The sequence below is a fragment of the Peromyscus maniculatus genome, chromosome 9 (assembly GCF_049852395.1).
Source record: "Peromyscus maniculatus bairdii isolate BWxNUB_F1_BW_parent chromosome 9, HU_Pman_BW_mat_3.1, whole genome shotgun sequence".
In the NCBI taxonomy this organism is placed as follows: Eukaryota; Metazoa; Chordata; class Mammalia; order Rodentia; family Cricetidae; genus Peromyscus; species Peromyscus maniculatus.
The window spans coordinates 40,202,511-40,224,429 of NC_134860.1; the positions used below are offsets into that span (position 1 = coordinate 40,202,511).

At 44.6% G+C, this 21,919-nt stretch overlaps 1 protein-coding gene across 2 annotated transcripts in view; it reads left to right on the forward strand.

The window, feature by feature from the left end:
* Window positions 1-1,656: 1,656 nt before the first annotated feature.
* Window positions 1,657-21,919, forward strand: part of Cfap70 (cilia and flagella associated protein 70) — a 64,975-nt gene continuing 44,712 nt past the window's right edge. For both annotated transcript variants that reach the window (XM_006984806.4, XM_076544732.1), the window contains exons 1-8: window positions 1,657-1,720; window positions 6,143-6,245; window positions 7,470-7,656; window positions 13,602-13,700; window positions 13,882-13,961; window positions 15,883-16,062; window positions 17,227-17,409; window positions 21,238-21,332. In XM_006984806.4, coding sequence (XP_006984868.1) covers window positions 6,183-6,245; window positions 7,470-7,656; window positions 13,602-13,700; window positions 13,882-13,961; window positions 15,883-16,062; window positions 17,227-17,409; window positions 21,238-21,332 — 887 coding nt within the window. In that variant the 5' untranslated portion in view covers window positions 1,657-1,720; window positions 6,143-6,182. The remainder of the gene's footprint in view (window positions 1,721-6,142; window positions 6,246-7,469; window positions 7,657-13,601; window positions 13,701-13,881; window positions 13,962-15,882; window positions 16,063-17,226; window positions 17,410-21,237; window positions 21,333-21,919) is intronic.

The following is a 21,919-nucleotide window of genomic DNA, read 5'->3' on the forward strand; positions in this document are numbered from 1 at the left end:
CTGGAGATGTGGAAATTCCACTGTGTTCTTGAGACTCCTTCCCATCCCAGTGCCAGCTGTTAGGAATGATTCCCTCTGCGTGGGAGGAGCGTCTTGAACACCACCCAGCTCTGACAGTGGTAGCCCATGCCAGGCTGGCTTCTAAGCTGCTGAGACCCCAGATGTTACATTCTCTTGGTAACCAGAATGTTCCTGAGGCTATCAGGAGCTTAACTGAAGCCCAGGAAAGTTGCCGCCACCTCCTTCACAGTCACATCAGCCCTAATATGATTACTCTGTTTCCCGATTCCAGGGGATGGGAAGCAAAGCAAGCACCTGTCCATGTTTAAGTTGGAAACCCTGAAACTGAGCTAACAGATGCTTGTGAGCTGTCCTGTGAGTGCTGGTACCTGAACCCAGGTGCTCGGCATCACCAACATCTTCGAGATCTTTATTTTACTAGTTTATTAATACTGTTTAGACCAGCACTTTTATAGGATATTACAAAATAGAGAAGGGCGAGTCCCCTTGTTAATTTCTGACAAAGTCAGCAGTTTTTCAAAGGTTCAGATTATGTTTCAAATTATGTATGTGTATGTGTGTCTTGTGTGGATTATGTGCACATGGGTGTAGGTACCCATGAAGAACAGAGGCCTCAGGCGGCCTGGGGTCCCCTGGAGCTGGAGTCACAGTCAATTCTGAGGTACTCCAGACTTGGGGCCTCTGCAAGAGCAGTTCACTCTTAGCCAGCCTGTCAGTTGTGATTTTGATAGCAATTGCTTAGACCCTGTACATATTCTTCTGGTTATATTTTAGGAATGGTCAGTGCCGGAGGCCACGCTTAGTGGTACAGTGTACTTAGCATGCACTGGCCACGTAGCCCTGGCTAACGTGCATCTTACTTATGCATATCCAGTTGAAAATGTTTAAAGGATTCATTTTTCATTTTTACCTTTGCGTGAGTACTGACACTGAGGCCAGAAGAGGGCACTGGATCCCTGGGAGCTGGAGTTACAGGCTGCTTGCTGCCCCTTGTTGGTACCGGGAATCAAACTTGGGTCTTCTAGCAGAGCAGGAAGGGCTCTGTTTGTTTTGTTTTTATTTTTCAAGACAGTTTCACTGTGTAGCCCTGGCTGTCCTGGAACTCTCTCTGTAGACCAGGCTGGCCTCAAATTCTCAGAGATCTGCCTACTCTGCCTCCCAAGTGCTGGGATTAAAAGTGTGTGCTACCACTGCCCGTTTAAGATACTGATATTTGGAGAAAAGACCTAAGTTTGCTTTTGAAGGGAAGACTTTTATATTGTCCAGGCTAGCCTCAAACGCCCCCTCAAGCCATCCTTCTGCCTTAGCCTCCCAAGTAGCTGGAACTAGAGGAAAGAGCCAGGGCATCCTGCTAAAAAGACCTGTGTTCGCACGTGTGTGGTAAAGGCTTTTTGCTTTTCTTTTTGGCCTGATCTCACTGGGCTTTTTTCTTTAACGAAAGTTTCTTTCCGTTTTATCGTTCTACTTTGTGTGTGTGTGCGTGTGTTTTGAAACCAAGAGTCGAGAAAACAAAACCCGAAAGGTGGCAAGCTGCGCTTTCACCCAAACTTGCAAAATGAAAAGCAACAGCCCAAAACAGAGGGGCGTGGTTTTCAGAGCACAAGCATCGCTTCGACTTCTGCGAGATGGGAAAAACAAGTTCTCGCGAGAGGTAGCTGGTTGCTATAGTTACAGCAAACCTAGCCTGCGTCTGCCTCAGGTAAGATAGTTGCTCCCTTTCCCAGGCTACAGGTAAAGGCTGTTACTCCCCAGATCTCTCCTTCCAGGCCTCCCCACTCTTCCCCTTCAGCTGAGGCCAGGCTGAAGCTCGGTGCAGCTGGACTCCCCGCCCAGCCCAGCCGTGCCCACGACCGCCTCACCAGTCACAGCCCCTGGCTTCTGAAATGCGTGCCTTGTTGAGGGCAGGAGTTAGGCATTGTCCAAGGTCACGGTTACTCAGTCTCCACGTCGGGAACTGCGGGTCTGTCTAGCTCAGTGAAGTGCTCGCACAGCGTGCGTGAGACTGTGTTGGATGCCTAGCACCTCGAGGAAAACCAACAAAACCTCCACCCTCATTTAAAAGCAAACAAACAACAACAACCAAATGTCCCGGAATGAGGACTGGCTGAATGCCCAGCCCCGGTGAATGTTCTCTCGAGTGGGAGAGATGGGAAATGTTTAAAGTGAGTGAAGAGCACTGGTATCCGCCTTAGAAAGAAGGACGGAGAAGAATAAATAGGAAAGCAAAGAATGCGAAGGTTGATTGTGTGTATACTCTGGGGCGGGGAGGGGACCCGCCTGAGCCAGATCACAGATGAGGGGAGAAGCTGACCGCACTGCTGAGGCTGGAGCCGTGGACAGAGGAAAACAGCTGAACAGTATTTACCTCCAGATTTATCCCCACATTATGACCCAGACATACTGAAGTACTGGATTTGCTTTTTTGGTCTTTTTGAGCCTTTGGCGGTCTTTTCTCTCTGCCTGGAACAGCCTTCATTTTAAACTATTCTTTTAGCTCCAGGTCGCCTCTCATGAGGAGATTTTCCTGGTATGCACACGCACACACGCGCTCTCAGATCCACTTAGGTCCCAGCTTCCCACATCCCTGCTCCATGATGGGCTGCTAAGATAACAAGTTTGTCTAAAACTGTTTGCTTTTTCCTGCAGGACACATATAAAGGCTTTGGCATGTACCAAGTCATAATCGAAAGTTAGTTTCCTCCGTGTTTCCCAATCCTCTGTCAGGGTACCTGTCCAAAGCTTATACCTCTTTGTCTGTTTACATGTCTCTTTTCCTCACTAGACTTTAAATTCCCTAAGTAAGGGGACTTACATCATTTCTCTTCTATCCCAAGCATTTACTTAATAACGTAATAAAACTCAGTGATTTTGATGAAAATGGAATCGATTAGAATAAAACGGAGTCAGAGAGACTCAAAGACATGTGTTAGTCTAGCACAAGTGAACTAATTCATGTGGTACTTATTTACCAGAGAGAAAGGGGTTGGCACAAAAGGGCGTCCCAAATACACGTTTGATGAGGAAATCGTGGTGCCACTGAGGCCCTGAAAGAGCCTGGAAGCATTTGGGTGAGGCAGAGACGTGAGACTTTTAGGCAACTGCAAGACTGAGGGAGTCGCTGGGGAAAGGCGGAGTGATATGAAGCCTGGAGTTGACCACTGGCTGTCTTCTTTCCATCACCCATCCCAGACAGACTTGGCACAGTCTGTCCTCACAGCTAAATTCCACTTGGGGTTTACATTTGTTTTCAATAAACATAACACAATGGATCTCTCTATGACTGATCCACAGGTCTCTGTTATTGTACTTGGGTTCTCTCCACGGTCCTTGTCTGTCCCTGTCTGACTCGCCCCCAAATAGTTCCGTGTCCGCTTTCGTGCCGAGTGTTTGTTTAAACCTAGGTTCTACGTGTGAGAGGGAACACGTGGTGTTTGTCTTTTCCCCTTGCACTATCCCTTTTTATCCGTTCTCCCTTTTCACCCCTTCCTCCTCCTGCGTAACCCCTTTCTACTTTCTTGTCATGTATATATTATATATGTTTAAATATAAACACCTCATATGAGAGAAAATATACACATTTGTCTTTCTGAGTCTGATGGGTTTTCCTTAACACAATGATATCCAATTTGATCTATTTTTCTGTAAATAACAGAAGTCCATTCCTCTTTACAGTTTATTGTATATATAATATATATGGTATATATGCCATGTTTTCTCTATTCACCTTGACTGTTGTGAATAGTGATACAACGGACAAGGACAAGTAGCTCTGTGTCTGACTCCTTCGGGTGTCTACCCAGGAGTGGTGTGGATGGATGATATGGTGGCTTTATTTTTGCTTTTCTTTATGTGCATGGATGTTTTGTTTGAATGTTTGTCTGTGCACAGTGTGCATGCCTAGTGTCCTGAGAGGTCAGAAGATGGTGACAGATCCCCTGGAACTGGAGTTCCAGACAGTTGTGAGCCTCCATGTGGGGGCTGGGACGCAACCTGGGACCTCTGGAAGAGCAGTCAGTGTTCTTTGCCACCGGGCCATCTCTCCTGCCCCCTATTTTTATTTTCTTGAGGAACCTCCTATGGATTTTCATAATGGCTGCACCAGTTTACTTTCCTGGCAGCAATGTATAAGGCCTTTTCTCATTCTATTCCGCTTTAGATTAAGTTAGAAACCCTGACATTTGAGAGGGGGGAAAAAGACAGTGGAGGGTGTGTTTCCTTCAGCAGAGCGCTGACAAAGCAGCCACAGTCCTGGATTTGACCTCCAGCGCAGCATAGTCTCAGATAATCCTAGGAGGTGAGGACAGGAGGACCAGGAGTTCAAGGTCATCCTTAGCTTAGTTTCTCTTTTGTTACTGTGATAAAATACTCAGACAGAGTGACTGAAGTCCACAGTTCCAGGTTACAGTCCTTCACAGTCTGTTATGATGGGAAAGCCGAGGCCTCAGAAGCTTGATCTGTCAGCAGTCAGAGCATGGAGTGCCTGCTGCTGGTGCTCACACCTGGTCACATCTGTCAGCAGTCAGAGCATGGAGTGCCTGCCGCTGGTGCTCACACCTGGTCACATCTGTCAGCAGTCAGAGCATGGAGTGCCTGCCGCTGGTGCTCACACCTGGTCACACCTGTCAGCAGTCAGAGCATGGAGTGCCTGCCGCTGGTGCACATCTGTCAGCAGTCAGAGCATGGAGTGCCTGCTGCTGGTGCTCACACCTGGTCACACCTGTCAGCAGTCAGAGCATGGAGTGCCTGCCGCTGGTGCTCACACCTGGTCACATCTGTCAGCAGTCAGAGCATGGAGTGCCTGCCGCTGGTGCTCACACCTGGTCACACCTGTCAGCAGTCAGAGCATGGAGTGCCTGCCGCTGGTGCTCACACCTGGTCACACCTGTCAGCAGTCAGAGCATGGAGTGCCTGCTGCTGGTGCTCACACCTGGTCACATCTGTCAGCAGTCAGAGCATGGAGTGCCTGCTGCTGGTGCTCACACCTGGTCACATCTGTCAGCAGTCAGAGCATGGAGTGCCTGCCGCTGGTGCTCGGCTGCCTTTCTCCACTCATACAGTCCAGGACCCCCAGCCCAGGGAACGGTACCACAATTCAGTATTTCAATCTTTCCACCTCAACATCACCAAGACCGTTCCCTACAGGCATACAGCCCCAGGAGACTGTAGGTTTGTCAAGTTGACAGTAGTAATTATCATTGCTAATCTAGGCTATGTGAGACCCTGTCTCAAGCAGATACATGTATTTATTTTGGTAAGACAGTGTTTGGCTGTGTAGCCCTGGGTAAGTATCTTTGAATTCACTATGTAGACCAGGTTGGCCTAGAACTCACAATCTCCAGCCTCAGCTTCCTAAGTGCTGGGGTTACAGAGGTGTGTGCTGTCATTTTACTTTTTTTTAATAACTTTTTTTAGGATTTAATTATTTTATGTATATGGTGCTCGATCTGCATATACACTTGTATTCCAGAAGAGGGCATCAAATCCCATTATAAATGGCTGAGAGCCACCATGTGGTTGCTGGGAATTGAACTCAAACTCTGAAAGAGCTGCCAGTGTTCTTAACCACTGAAGCCATCTCTCCAGCCCCAGACAATTTACTTTTGGAATTGTCTGTAAAATTATTTGAAAATAGAGACATATGCCTTTGTTGCTTTCAAGAACCCATAGAAGCCGCCAGTGGTGGTGCACGCCTTTGATCCCAGCACTTGGGAGGCAGAGGCAGGCAGATATCTGAGTTCAAGGCCAGCCTGGTCTACAGAGCAAGTTCTAGGACAGCTGGAGCTACACAGAGAAACCTTGTCTGGGGGGCGGGGGAGGGGAGTAAGAGTCCATAGGACAGACATTACCTCTGAAGGGACTTCTCAGACTGTGGAGGAAATGTGGGTGGAGCACTGAGTCTGTCTTGTGATTATTTGCACGCCATAGGTCAGTTATGTGTTTAGGAACCTTTAGCATCAGTTGGTGGAGCCATGCTCGTGATAACTCCTGAAAGCATTTCCTCCAGCAGCAGAGGCTGCAAAGTGGGGATAAACACCTGGCTGGCCTACAGTGTGCCCGAGCTCCAGTGCTCCTGGCTGTGATGTGGTGCACAAGGAAACAGACTTATTTGTTGTCTTTACAGGGGCCAAAGAAGACCAGAGAGACTTTGACCAAGTGCTGACATGGAACAGGTGTCATCAATAGGCAGAACGGTGCACATCACTGTGACTAATGGATATGACTTGGTAAGTTGATTCTTGGAAACCCACAAAAGTCCCTATTTAGGAGCATGGGGAGAAGATTGAAGTTTTGCAGCATTTTTCTCCCTCTAACCATAGTGCTCTTCTCCCCATTATTCCATGTTGTTAGTTTATACTCAGCAAGTCATAATGGTGTGTATCTAAACCACCTGACCCTTTGAATGCTCATTTTAACAGGGTCAAACAAATCTATTGGGTTTCTGTTGCTATGAAGAGACACTGTGACCATAAAGGGAAACATTTAACTGGGGCTGGTTTACAGTTCAGAGGTTTAGTCCATTGTCATCATGGCTAGAAGCATGGTGGCATGCAGGCAGACATGGTGCTGGAGAGGTAGCTGAGGGTTCTACACCTGGTTCCTAAGGCAGCAGGAAGAGACACTGGGCCTGGCTTGAGCATCTGAAACCTCAAAGCCACCCCCGGTGACATACATCCTATGAGCCTCTGGGGGCCATTTTCATTCAAACCACCACAGAGTCATTTCTGTTTTGCTAAGTAATTTCCTCCCCCTGCTTCCTTTCTTCTGAGGCAGAGTTTCACTGTCTCAGACTGGCCTCACATTCACAACAATCCTCCACTCTCAACCTCCGAGATGCTGAAATTACATCATGAGCCGACACATCTGGCTTTCTTTTTTCCTTCCTTCTGAAAAGGTTCTAAACTTCTTGAATTCTCTCAATGATTAATTTCATTTTAGGATTTCAAATAATAGGCCAGCCAAAACTGCTAAAAATTAGGTAAATAATGAAATGGGAAAATATTCACTGTCCTGAAGTTTACAGAGCTGTTCTTTAAAAGGTCATAGTTAGTGAGCTCTGTTTGTGTATGTACAAATGTATACATGCGTACATATTCACAATGAAACATAAGAAATGTTAATAGTGCCTGTGTATTAGAATAAGGCCATGGCAAATTTATTTCCTTGTGTAATTTTTCTCACTTTTTAACGATGTCTGGCAGTATGTTCTTATAATCAGATAATACAAAAAGTGATAAGTTTTTAAACTGTAACATAAATGACACTTAAGTAGAATGTTGCATTAAGCTAGAACTGCATTTGTTTAATGATTTTCTGCTTGCCCCATTTGTATTGTGGTGTAGCTTGTTAGAGGAAAAAACAAAATAATGTTTAGTTGAGGTCAAGCTAGGTTGCCAGATGTGTGGGAAAGTTGTGCATTTGAGATTGTAACCTGATATTTCTGCCCACAGAAAGGGTTTAAAGGAGACACCCCGGTTACTTTTGTTCGTGCAGAATTCAATCAGGTAGTCCTTGGAGACTCTTCAAAAATCACTGTCTCTCCAGAAGGAACTGTAAAATACAACTTTACTAGCAGCATTGAGCTCAGTCTGGATGGAGGAATCACTTTAGATGACCTCGCTCACAAACCCTTATTCCGTAAGTCTCATGGTTCAAGGACATCTTGAGGAGATTCTGAGTACTCAGTCACTGTGATGGGAGAAATGCATATTCCTTACACTGTGCATAGGAATAACCCAGTGGACTTTGTTCTATCTGCTTCCAGCATCAAAAAAATGTAACATGCTAATTTTATCAATTTTTCATCCTTTCTCTTCTGTTTCCCTTGTATTCCAATATTAATGGTTGCCAGGTTTTAGAGAAAAATGATTTTTAAAAGACCCGCAGAACTTGATACATACATTAAAATAGCCCATTGTTCATTTGACATTTAAGCCTAACTGGATATCCTGTGTTATCTGTGCTTTTGTGTATGAACCATCCTGAGTGGCCAGTTTTCATTTGCCTCTCCTGCTGAAGGATGCTCTTCTTAAAATCAGGGCTGGATTTAGTTTCCTTCATAATTCCTGATTCCTAGAAGTAAGTATCTGTAGCACAACAGATGTTGTAAGAGCTTTTGTTGAGTGAATTAGATGGAGAGGTGGATGGTTTCTGATCTATATCTTCATGGTTTCCATGTACACATTCTGTATTACTTTATCTCTGACATAATTTGTTACACTTGTGTGTTAGCTCTTTTACTTTGTTTTGTTTTCATCTGTAGTGTGTGTGTGTGTGTGTGTGTGTGTGTGTGTATGTATGTGTGTGTTCAGGTGAGTTGTGTGCTCATGTACTTTGGTGTGTGTGTGTGCATATACAAGTACATATGTGCCGAGCCCGGGATCAACATCAGGTATCTTCCCCTATTACTGTTCACCTTGTTTTTTGAGGTAGGGTCTTTCTGTGGCTAGCCAATTAGCTCTGGGAATCTACTTATCTCAGGATTCCCCCACCCCACCACTACCCTAACCCCATGTCTTAGTCAATGTTCTATCACTGTGAAGAGACACCATGACCATGACAACTCTTTTTTGTTTGTTTGTTTTTGTTTTCTTTTTTGTTTTTTTGAGACAGGGTTTCTCTGTGTAGTTTTGATGCCTGTCCTGGATCTTGCTCTGTAGACCAGGCTGGCCTCGAACTCACAGAGATCCGCCTGCCTCTGCCTCCCAAGTGCTGGGATTAAAGGCGTCCACCGCCGCCGCCACCACCACCACCCGGTGGCAACTCTTATAAAAGAAAGTATTTAACTGAGCCTTGCTTATATTCAGATTTTTAGTCCATTTTCTCATGGTGGGAAGCATGGCGGCATGCAGGCAGACGTGGTGGTGGAGAGGGAGCTGAGAGTTCTACATTCAGATCAACAGGCAGCAGGAAGTGAGACACTGGACCTGGCTTGAGCAGTTGAAATCCCCAAAGCCCATCCCTGGTGACACACTTCCTCCAACAAGGCCACACCTCCTAGTGCCACCTTAAGCATTCAAACATATGAGCCTACGGGGGCATTCCTATTCAACCCACAGCACCTGGGGTGCATATGCTTGCCCTAGGCTCCCAAGTTTCATTGGGCGCCGGGGCTCAGCGTCAGATTCTCATGCCTGCACAGCAGGCACTTTATTGAAATGTTTTAGTCTGTAGTCTTTGTATGAGTCAGAAGTCTCTAGAGCAGTGCTTCTTGACCTGTGAGTCGTGACAAAGGGGTTGCATATCATATGTTTACATTATGATTCATAACAGTAGCAAAATTACAGTTATGAAATAGCAACAAAATAATTTTATGGTTGGGGGTCAGCACAACATGAGGAACTGGATTAATTCACAGCATTAAGAAGGTTGAGCACCGCTCTAGAGGAACAGAACAGACTAAATGAATGTGTGTTATGAGGGAGTTATTAGATTGGGATCCACAATATGGTGGGGGGTAGTCACCAATGGCTGTCTCACACTGAAAAGACCAAGCACCCAGGAGTCGTCCACTCCAATAGACTTGGTTCTGAGTAGTTCCAGGCTGGTGTATAGCAAGTCTTTCCTTGTCCTGCCAGCCAGCTCCCAAACAACCACATGGAGACTTCTTATTAATTATGAAAGCTCAGCCAGTAGCTTAGGCTTGTTTCTAACTAGCTCTTATAACTTATATTACCCCATTTCTATGAATTTACTTTCTCCCTTGTGCCTTTATTACCTTTACTCTGTACTACCCATGCTGCTTTCCTGTTACCTCCGTGTCTGGCTGGCAACTCTTTTCTTCTTCCCAGCATCCTCTGTGCTTGGAAATACTGCCTAGCTATTGGCTGTTCAGCCTTTTATTAAACCAACCAGAGAGACGCATCTTCACAGTATACACAAGGATTATTCCTCAATACTGGTGCTGAAAGCATGATTGCTCCCTGGAGAGGCGCTGATCCGAAGCCCAAAGGGCAGGCCTGAAGAAGCCGCTTCTAAGTTCAGAGAGTTGGCAGTGGCCACAGAGGTGTGGAATTTGTCATAGAGGATGAAGGCAAGAAGGAATCATGAAAAGTGTTCCCGCTTCTGTCTTTTTATCTAGGCTTCAAGTAATTTGGTCAGAAATCCCTTAGAGGGTGGCCTAGCAGCTTGCCTTCTTGTTGATTCCAGATCCAGTCAAGGTGAAAACAAGCACACACATCAGTCTTTATTTTTGATTTTGTAACTTTTCAGTTTTAAATGATACATCTCATGGGTGCTTACCAAGCCCTCAGATCTCAAGATGTAAGACTTGGAAATGCAGACAACATTCTAGATCAGTAGTTCTGAACCTGAGTCATGCGTCCTTTGGGGGAGTCAAATGATCCTTTCATAGGGGTCCCCTAAGACCATCAGAAAGCACAAATATTTACATTATGATTCATAACAGTAGCAAAATTACAGTTATGAAGTAGCAACACAATGATTTTAAGGCTGGGGATCACCGCAACATAAGGAGTCATATTAAAGGGTCACAGCATTAGCAAGGGTGAGAACCACTGTGCTAGATCCTATAGTTTATCTTTCTTTCCATAAGAACTCTTGGGGTCCCACCATAGACCACCAACTCAAACAACAGAGGAGATGCTGTAAAGATGTCCCTTAGGGTAGAGTCTCAGGTGCCTCTTAAGAAACACGCTCTCCAGCTTAGCCATTCCAAGCATCAAGTGTGGGCTCCCTGGGATCAGATAGCCATGGAGGAGTCCTTTCCATCCTTCCTCTCACGACTCTTCCCTCATTTCTTCACTCTGCTCTGTTTCCCTGGAACCCACGATAGGAGGAGCACCTTGATTACGTTCTTCCCAAGCATGAATGAAGAAAGCAGGACTAGAGACTTTTAACCAAAGCCATAAGACAGAAACAGTCCCTTAGTTCCCAGGAGCAAAGCAAGAACTGAACTTGGAGACTTTGAGCAGTGGACATTGGTGAAAATATGGGAGTGGTGGGTTGGGGTAGAGAGCAGTACTCCTAAACCTAGGACTGGATTTTATTGTTCTCACAAGGATAAGCCTTGGGCTGCCTTGGATGAGGAGGTGAGACTGAAATCATGTCTGTGGTGATATATTGTGTATGAAATCAAGCTTGCCTGAGGATCAGAGTACAGGGCCAGCTACTAGATTAACCATAGAGGCCAGGCAGTGGTGGCACACACCTTTAATCCCAGCACTCAGGAGGCAGAGATCTGTCTAGATCTCTGTGAGTTCAAAGCCACCCTGGACTATGGAGATTGACTCAGTCTAGGAGAGAAACAGAGCCAGGCAGTGGTGGCACACACCTTTAATCCCAGCACTTGAGATCTCATGCCTTTGCTACCAGTATTGGGGAAAGACACATGCCATTAACCCCAGCACTAGGAAGGAAGTGAAATGGCTGGGCGGAGAAAAGCTTATAAGGTGTGAGGAGACAGGAACTAGAGAGCCTTTCAGCGAGAACTCCGGCTTTCAGTCAAAGGATTCCTGGATAGGAATCTCGCCTTCCATTCGACCTCAGGATTCGGTGGTAGTGAGAAGTTTCTCTAGTGGCTTGTTCCTTTGTCTCTCTGATCTCAGCATTTACCCCAATATCTGGCTCCAGGTTTTTTTATAGGACCATTTAGGATTCATTCAACACATGTCCCCAGTACAACTATGGCTCTGAAAAATCAAGGCCCAAGAAAATTAAATCCACTCATCATCCTCCCTCTTTAGAGAGAAGAAAAGAGTGTTTGTGGGTAATTAGTAGACATAAGCATGTGTTCACCACACACAAGGAGCTTCTATGAAACAGAACTTAGCCACATTCTAGGCCATAGCAAATACAAAAGAATCTAGTATACAGATGAGGTTTTCCTTCTTGTTTGTTTTCTGAGTCAGAGTTTTACTATGAAGCCTAAACTAGCCTTGAACTTTTTACACAGCCCAGGTAAGCCCTGAGTTCTCCCATCCAAGTACTAACCAAACCTGACCTTGCTTAGGTTCCAAGATCTTCTAAGGCCTGGCACATTCAGGGTGGTATGCCTGTAGACTAGCCTTGAGCTCTCAATCTTACATCTGCAGCCTAAAGAATGCAAGTGTGTACCACCATGCATAGCTCAGAGAGTCTCCTGGACAAAATATTATAGTTAATAGAATTAGGGCTCAATATCAAAAAGATAGAAATTTCATTTGGAAATTTAAAACAAACCAAAAGTTTATGAATGACTCATGGAACAAAGAAATCAGTAAAAAAGGAATGTATTTAGAATTACCAAACAGTAAAACAAATGCCGACCACAGGGTGAGGGTAGGGGAAGAGCAGGGAGCATTAGTTCAGTAGTGGAGTTTACTCCCCGCCACTACAAAAGCAAAACGAAAGCCGGGCGGTGGTGGCGCATGCCTTTAATCCCAGCACTCGGGAGGCAGAGGCAGGCGGATCTCTGTGAGGTCGAGGCCAGCCTGGGCTACCAAGTGAGTTCCAGGAAAGGCACAAAAGCTACACAGAGAAACCCTGTCTCGAAAAACAAAACAAAACAAAACAAAAAAAAAAAAAGCAAAACAAGCCATGTAAGATGTAGCCACAGTAGGAGAGCATTTATAATCTTAAGTGTGTTCACTAGAAACCAAAAAGGACTGGGATTCTGGGGTGACAGAGTGGATACACTTTCTTCTACTTCTCAGAAAGCACAACTGGACACTGTAAAAGCAAATGGAGGAGGCTGAAAGGCAGTGAGAAGGAGTGTAAGTACCCAAAGTAACTGAGAGTAAAGTCCATAGTTTCCTTTTATCTTCTGTGTGCCGGATTGTATACTTAAGAGGTTAGCACTGTAGAAACATTTAAAAAACCATTTTCATCTGTGTGTGTGTGTGTGTGTGTAGCACCTGTGGAGGCCAGAAGAGAGCACTGGATCCCCTGGAGCTGGAGAAGCTGATGGCTGTAAGAAGCCCGATGTGGTCCTCTGTGATCATGACAGTGATGGAAACCCTAACTAAGATAGCATTGCATGCCTGGAATCCCAGTACTCAGGAAGCAGAGGAAGGATCGGAAGTTCAAGGTCATCCTTGGTTACATAGTGAGTTTGAGGACAGCCTGAGATACACAAGATCCTATCTAAAACATTAATTTCTAGAGAAGTAACAGTTTCACCATGTAGTCCAGGCTGACCTTGAACTTGCAATTCTTGCTTCTACCTCTAGTGCTGAGATTACAGATGTGTGCCACCATCTGTGAGTAATTTTTTACGATAAATGCAACAGGAAACAGTGGTTCTTTGAGATGATAAGGAGTAGAAATGTTGTTGCCAGGTAGCTGTATACATCTGTTGCCTTTACGTGTGTGTATCACGTGATTAAGAACTGTTTCGTATAACTTACAGGCAGACAGTGCAGACGTCACTGAGCTAGTGACCTCTCCCTGACTTTCCATTAGAAGTCCCTGGTGCCCTCTTGGGTCTGAACCGGAGATTTTATGGGAAGCCTCGCGCAAGCGTTCTTGCTGCTGAGCTCTAGACCTCGTGTCAGAACTCACTTTCTTTAACTCGACTCCGCCTGCCGCAGCCCTGCCGTCTGGTGGAGGTGTTAGAAGCGTTCTCTTTTCTTTGGCTCTTCTAGTAACCGTGACTGAGGTCTTACCAAAGGAAAAGAAACAGAAGGACGAGAAGACCCTAACTCTGGGCCAAGCTGTGGTGGACCTGCTTCCTTTACTGGAAGGTCAGATGTGTAATTTATCCAAAAGCAAAAAAGTAACAAAATGCATAAAACCTATACCCAACCATGGGTAAAGCTCAGCCTCCGTGGCTTTGAGGGTTTCTGTGGGAAATGAGGGTGTGTGTCTGTGCCTGGATTAGCTCTGACTTGACCCTTTCTTCTCTGGTTCACCTTGACCTTGCAGGAGAGGAATCATTTGAAACGGTGGTCCCATTACATCCTGTGCAGGGGTCGCCCCTAGAAACTCCTTCAGCGGGCTCTAAGGTAATCCGAGTTTTAAGTCTTAGTGCTTTTAGCTGCCTCATAATCCATCTATTAAGGCCAAGTTCGGGTGAGTGCATTGCATTGGGCACTTCCTTTCATGATACCTATATCGCGAGTTTCTGGTGAACAGGCATGAAGAAGGCTAAGTCCCACCTTGTGGATATAACCCAGGGTGATGAATTGATGTGGCAAAGAGCAGGTATTGGTTACTTTGCCCAGAAGGGCAAGTAACTTAGGGAAGATTTAACTATGGAAATGCTTCTTGGGCTGTATGCCAGCAGGTTAAATTGTATATGACAGTATATACTTAGGCATGGCAGCCTGCCTCTGGATGAAGACTTCTAATTCGACACAGCACCAGCCAATACCCTATCCTGAGTTCCAAAATGTGACGCAGCGTACTGGGATTCTCTTCAGTGACAGCCTTCAACCATCTAGACATACAATTCCGAAACTGAACTCACACCTTCCCCTCAACTTACTCTTTCCTTTATCTTAGTGCCCTGGGCTGATGACAGTACCCGTCCATGAAATGACCTGACATAGGACCTAAGTTACATCCATGGATCCTAACTGCAGCCAATCTCCAAATCCAACCTGTCTCCCTCCTTAGTGTCTTTAGACTTTCTTTTTACCGTTTTCCTGCTCCATGTTACCTCTGCTTCCTTTGGGTCGTTATGAGTAATCTTAGCACTTACTTACCTTTGGGCTGAAGGCAGCACACTGTTTCAGTTCCTTTTACAGTAGCTTTTCCTTGGACCCAGAATGATTTTTTCTTTATTTCCTTTGCTGATCCAAGTCACAAACTCCTTTGTAGCCTGTAGAAGTGGGGTCAGATGTCATTGTTTCCTACTCTCCTCTAGCCCGGGAATTAAATACTCTCTTATTTGGTGCTTCTCAAAGAGGGGATTTTGTACAGGATTTTTCGTAACTCATAAAGCTATGGTATGAGTTTCATAATGAAAGGGAATGTGTCTTGTGTATGTGTGTGTAGGGGGGGGGGATGCAGCGTCTCTCTGTGTAGCCTTGATCACTCTGTAGATCAGGCTGGCCTCAAACTCAGAGATCTGCCTGCATCTGCCTCCTAAGTGCTGGATTAAAGGCGTGCGCCGCCGCCGCCGCCGCCGCCGCCGCCGCCGCCGCCGCCACCACCACCACCCAACTGAAAATATCTTATGATAAATCACTACATTTAAATTATTAAAATAATCATAAGGGAGTGGGTATGGTGATACATATCTTCAACCTTAGCACCTGGGAGGCAGAGGCAAGGTGTAGTCTAGAGAGCAAGTTCCAGGCCAGCCAGGGCTACATAGTGAGACCTTGTGAAATAAGTGTGGTGATGATGATGATGATGATGATGATGATGATGATGATGATAGCTTAGGTATAAAGCACTTGCCAGACAAGTGTGAGGACCTAGGTTCAAATTTCCAGGATCTGTGTAAAGCCAGACATGGGCCTGTAATCCCAGTGGAAAGTGAAGATCAATATCGTCCTTTACCCTCCACATGCTCACCAGGGCACATATGTGCCCAAACACATACACACGCATCATACACGCACACACCCCACATAATCAGAAAATGTAGGCTAGCAAAAAAAAAAAAGACTCAATCCCATTTCATGAGTGCCTACTAGTTAGGTTCAGTATAGAATCATCCAGTTCCTCTCTCATGTGTGTTTGTGTTTGTATTTTACCTCACTGTTATGGAATGAAAAGGACTCTAGTTCAGAATAGGACCCTCCAGTTCTCTTTGGACTCTTTCTTCAGCTCCTGGTACTTGGGGAAAGATAAAATTTAAATTTATCTTTATAATTGAGTATAACCTCATCCTGAACAGTGGTAGCAGATAACGTCAATAAAGACAGTGAGGACCTATGGCAATTCTCATAAGTACGGCGTCATTTTATTTCCTAGCAATGCAGTCTTGACGTGAAGGTGTCTGTGGCAGAGCCCTTACTGACCCCAGCCCAGGTCTCAGCTAGCAATCTCCTGAAGGTCACCCTGGAGGCTGCCTATTCTGTGCCGGAGTCATTTGTACCAGTTGGGCCTCAGCAGAACTACATGGTTGGTCTGCAAGTTCCATCAGTTGGAGAGGTAAAGCCCTTCCAGACATCTGCATGGGCTCAAACAAGTCTACACTCATGGCCATGTTCCTCCCTGCCAAGACAGAATTCAAACTCACTCTACCAATGGCTAAGATTTAGTTTAGGCTTAAAAACTAACATTTGGACTGGAGAGATGGCTCAGAGGTTAAGAGCACTGGCTGTTCTTCCAGAAGTCCTGGGTTTGATTCCCAGTAACCACATGGTGGCTCACAGCCATCTATAATGAGATCTGATGCCTTCTTCTGGCCTGCAGGCATACATGCAGGCAGAACACTGTATACATAATAAACAATAACATTGATTTTTGTTTTACATGTTTATTTTCATAACAACATGCATTTACACACTCTATACATTGCACATAATTTATATTAATCACTATATAGTTATGATCCAAAATATGTTCAACATTTAAAAGTTGCCAGTTCTTGGTGTGTTTATACATGGTTTATTTTATGGGTTTTTTATAAGCATCTCATTATACAATGTTTCCACTTAATTCCAGATATTATTTAGATCAGATCTCTAGATGCGGGAACACAGAAGGTTCCACCTGGAGTCCCAAGGTGCAATAAGTTAGTGACTGCACCGTGCTAAGGACACAGCTGTGCATGTAAATTTTCATAACACTCATGTGCTGGGGATTTATGTGGGTACCAGAGACACTCGACTTCCATTTCTAAAACTGGAATAATCCGAGTCTGGATGGTTGCTGTCCCTTCCAGGGACAACCCCATGACTGTGTGTGGCACATCTGTGCATGGCCCAGCTCCAACTTCAGCTTTCTACTTTCTTTTTTTCTTTGCTGAGATAGATATCTTAAAGAGTAAAGGTATATTGCCAAGCCCGATGACTTGAGTTTGATCCTTTGGACCTACATAGGAAAAGTAAATACCAGCTCCCAAATTTGTGCATGCATGCACACACATGTGAGTTAATAAATAAAACACTTTTTAAAAGAATAATTTACATTTTATTGTGTTTTCTATAATTCACAGTTATATATTAGCAGCAATAGAATGAAGGGCACACGGCCCTACTGCAAAATCATTGGAATGATACCCAGAGTTCTACTGGGAAAAGTAGTAAGCAGACTTCTTATACATGCCAAAGCCCCTGCGAGTGTCCTCACATCCGGTGTCTGTTCTTTTAGAAGGACTTCCATATGGTATTCAAGAATGGAACCTTGAAGCTTGGAGGAGAGAGAGAAGTCGTTCCCCGGCCTAAAAAATGGCCCATTCCTAACATTCTCGCTCCAGGGGCTAATAACATTCCTGACGCCTTCATTGTGGGTGGACCCTATGAGGAAGAAGAAGGAGAACTCAACCACCCAGAGGTGAGAGAACAGACTTTCTTGATAAAAACCGTACACTAACAGATTATAAGCCCTTTGTGCATCTGAAATTTACACACACACACACACACACACACACACACACACACACCTGGCATTTGTCAAAACTGGTTGCATGTGAAAATCAGTATCATCTAATTCTGCAAACAGAATAATTTATATCCAATTTACTCTTTCATTTACATTTATTTCATTTTGAGTAGTTAAGTATGTTATTCATTTGTTACTATAATGAAATACCCAAGATAATCAACTTATAAAGGGGAAAGTTCTGTTTTGGTTCACATTTGGAGGTTCAGCTCTGTGATGGGCTGGGCCCTCTGTTTTGTACCTAAGGAGCCCCCCATTAGGTTTCATTTCCTAAAGGCTCCAAACCTACCAGTAGTACCATTCTTGGGGGGCCTTTAACACAGAGGTCTTTGGGGGGACATATAGCAATAATAATAATACAGTTCAAAATTTAAAACTAAGAAGCAAACAGTGGAAGTCTTTCTCCTGTGCATGTGTCTCTTCCTAGCTCCTTTCGTCTTGTTTCCCGAGTAGTTACTTTGTCAGGGTTTCTCCCTGACGCCTTCTGTCCCTGCAGAAGGAAATAAGTATAATACAGACAGAAGACAGAGACAGAACCTGCCTCTCTTCCTGTACAGACGGCAGGGAGTCAGATTTCAGGACAGGCTTACCAAACAAAAATAAGTGCTTAAAAGAAAACAATAGGGGGCTGGAGAGATGGCTCAGAGGTTAAGAGCACCGACTGTTCTTCCAGAGGTCGTGAGTTCAATTCCCAGCAACCACATAGTGGCTCACAACCATCTCTAATGAGATCTGGCGCCCTCTTCTGGCTTGTAGGCATACACACAGACAGAACATTGTATACATAATAAATCTTAAAAAAAAAAAAAAAAAACATAAAAAAAAAAGAAAACAATAAAACGTTCCCAGGGCTACATTTCTATTAGTCAATTTGTGATGGGAAAATGCCTTTCCATTTGATGATGATTCCAAAGGTGGTGAAATAATATTCAGACAGCATTATAGCAAAGCTTACAGATAAAATTGGTTCTCTTTTTTCTTTTTTCAAGACAGAATTTCTCTTTAGCCTGGTGGCAGTGGCTCATGCCTTTAATTCCAGCACTTAAGAGGCAGAGATAGGCAGATCCCTGTGAGTTTGAGGCCAGCCTGGTCTACAGAGCGAGTTCTAGGACAGCCAGGGCTACACTGAGAAATCCTGTCTCGTATAAATTAAAAAAAAAAATTTTTTTTTCTTGGTGCAAGAGATATGACTCAGTTGTTAAAATATATAACAATATCTAAATATATAAAATAAAATATAAATACAAGGGAATTATAAATATTCACTAAAACCAGAGGACCCAGATTTGATTCCCAGCACCCATATGGACAGTCAGAACCATCTGTAACTCCAATTTCAGCAGACCTGGTACCCTCTTCTGGTTTCCTTGACCACCAGACCAGACACACGGGTGGTGCACAGCCATACCTGTAGGCAAAACACCCATACACATTTAAAAAATGTGTTTTTTAAAAATTAAAAAAAAATGTTTTTCTTTAGGAAATCTAGACTTTGAGGAAGTTTTCAATTGTGTTTTCAGAACTAGAACATATGGAGAAGTCACTCCTGGTGGTGGTGGTGGTGGTGGTGGTGGTGGTGGTGGTGGTGGTGGTGGTGGTGACACATGCCTTTAATCCCAGCACTCGGGAGGCAAAGGCAGGTGGATCTCTGAGTTTGAGGCTAGCCTGGTCTACAGAGCAAGTTCCAAGACAGCCAGGGCTACACAGAGAAACCCTGTCCCAAACAAACAAACAAACAAACAAACCAGAAGTCACTCCTGTTTATCCCATGGTATTGCTTTTGTTGCAGGACTGGGTGTAGAGTGTGCTTATGTCAGGAGCAGGGAGACATGTCAGTTTTGCCTCACATATTTATAGACCTTAGTACATACATATTTATACTGTCCTCACCACTTTTTTGTTTGATTGTTTGTTTGTTTGAGACAGGATTTCTCTGTGTAGCTTTGGAGCCTATCCTGGAACTCGGTCTGTAGTCCAGGCTGACCTCGAACTCACAGAGATCCACCTGGCTCTGCCTCCCAAGTGCTGGGATTAAAGGTGTGTGCCACTGCCCGGATATCCCTATCATTTTTACAGGCTGTTATACAATTTGCTTCGTTTTACTTCATAGTGTATCTTGCATATTTTTTCACATCACTACATTAAAATAATGTTCATTCGTTTTCCTTTTTGTGGTTGCTATATGATATGACATTGAGTGGACATACTTTACTTATTCACTCCCTTACTAATGATAATCAAGATTTTTTAGTTTCATTTTTTTTCTTTTTGTTTCAACATATATTTATCAAGGGCATAGAAAATGATTGAAAAGTGATTGCAAAGGATTCTCGTACTAGTCGACAAATATGAGTAGAAACATTCAGAAAAATAATTAGTGAAATGAGGATGTTGAATTCTTTTCATTGGCTCTAAATAAACTAGTAGTAAGGGTAGCTGTTAGCATTCTGAACCGCCCCTTGGTGACCCGCCCAGTGTCCTGACGTCATCTTACATAGTAAAGTCCCCTTAAGATAAAACCCCTCCCTTCTTCCTCCTTCCTCCCTTTCTAGCTGTGAGGTCTGCACACCTCTGCTTCCCCCCTTCTCTCCGCCCCCCTCTCACCTCTCTAACCCCTCTCCCCTCCTTCCACATGGATGCCTCATCTGCATGGTGTGAGTAACTTTCTATGGCGTCTCCCTCACCCTCCATGGGGCGCCTTGGCTCAAACCCACCAAGGCCTCTCAAAGGCCATTTTACAAAAGTAGCAACATTTATAAATTGCTGAAATGTCTGTTCTCATCTTTTGTTTAGTGAATATTCATACTTCCCTTAGATTTATATTTTATTTTATATATTTAGATCTTATGTTATATTTTAGTTTATGTAATTGTTTCTCAGCCTTGGCCACACTTTAAAATTACCTGTGAAGGAGCCAGGTGTGATGCCGCATACCTTTGATCCTTGCCCTCGGGAGGCAGAAGATGTCTGAGGCCAGCCTAAACTACATGGCGAGTTCCAGGCCAGCCAGGAGGCCAGCCTGGTCTACATAGTGAGACCCTATCTCAAAAACCAAATCAAACTAAAATCTGTAAAGCTTTCTTTGAGACTGAGTCTCAATATTTGCCTAGGTTGGCCTTGAACTCATCTTCCTGCATGTTCCTCAGAACTAGGATTACAGAGATCTGCCACTGCACACACACACACACACACACACACACACACACACACACACACACAGCCCCTGGAAATCTTTAAAACAATGATGGCGGGGTACTTTCGTTTTCTGTTGCTGTGGTAAAATATTCTGACGTAACCAACTCAGGAGAGGAAGAGAGTGTTCAGCTCACAGAACGATGGTACAGTCTGTCATTTCAGAGAAGTGGTCACATATCACAGCCACAGTCAAGAGCAGGAGCAGTGGATTTGCGCGCACAGCCTGGTGCCATCTCCTTTCAGCTCTCTTCTAAAAGTGGATACATAATATACACTGCCACTCAGTGGGTGCTCTTTTTTTTTTTTTTTTTTGAAGCTCCTCCATGATTTTTATGTGTATCCTGAATTGAGACTCTCTGACTGAGGTTAGGTGCATAAACGTTTGGCACTCAGTGATGGGTTGATATAACCTAGCACTATCTCTCAGTGGATTATCTCATACTCCGAGCAGTTGCGGTAGGTGTCATATACAAGAACTCCAACAGACGGTCAGAGTAAACAGAAATTCACCGGATTGTCTCACAGGACAGAGAGTTTAGGAACCAAGCAGAATGCATCAAGAAGAGGATCGTCTGGGACCTGGAGGGCCGCTGCTACCTTGATCCTTCTGCGGTTGCGAGGTAGGAACAGAAAAGCATGTGCCTGACCTGCCAGGTCTGCAGGAGCGGGGGTCGTTCTCCCCGACCCCAGACAGGGTTTCCCTGCATAGCCCTGGCTCTCCTGGAACTCATTCTGTAGCCCAGGCTGGCCTCAAACTCACGGAGATCTGCCTGACTCTGCTTCCCGAGTGCTGGGATTAAAGGTGTGTGCCACCACCGCCCGGGTAATTTTGGTTTATTTAAATACATCGTAATGTGGTTAAAAACTATTCTTGTGGTGTTTAACTCAATCTCATGTACACAACAAAGCATACCTAAATCTCCTTGAGGAACAAAGGAAACTAAATACAGATCAGATGTGATTAATAGTTGAAACTCTTTGTAAAGTCCATGTGACCCCTTCCAGAAAGATGAGTTCTAAGACTGGCTGAGAAAAATAAGTTTATGAGAAGGGTCTGGAGGAGGGTCCAGAGCTGGCTAGAAAAAAAGTGTCACTCTAGCCTTCTGGCGGAAAACAGGTTTGCATTCCTTTCCTTGGAACAACTGTGTGCGCCTAACATTCCCGATTCCCCTATGGTGTGTGCTCCCTACAAGAGAGCTAGCTCAGC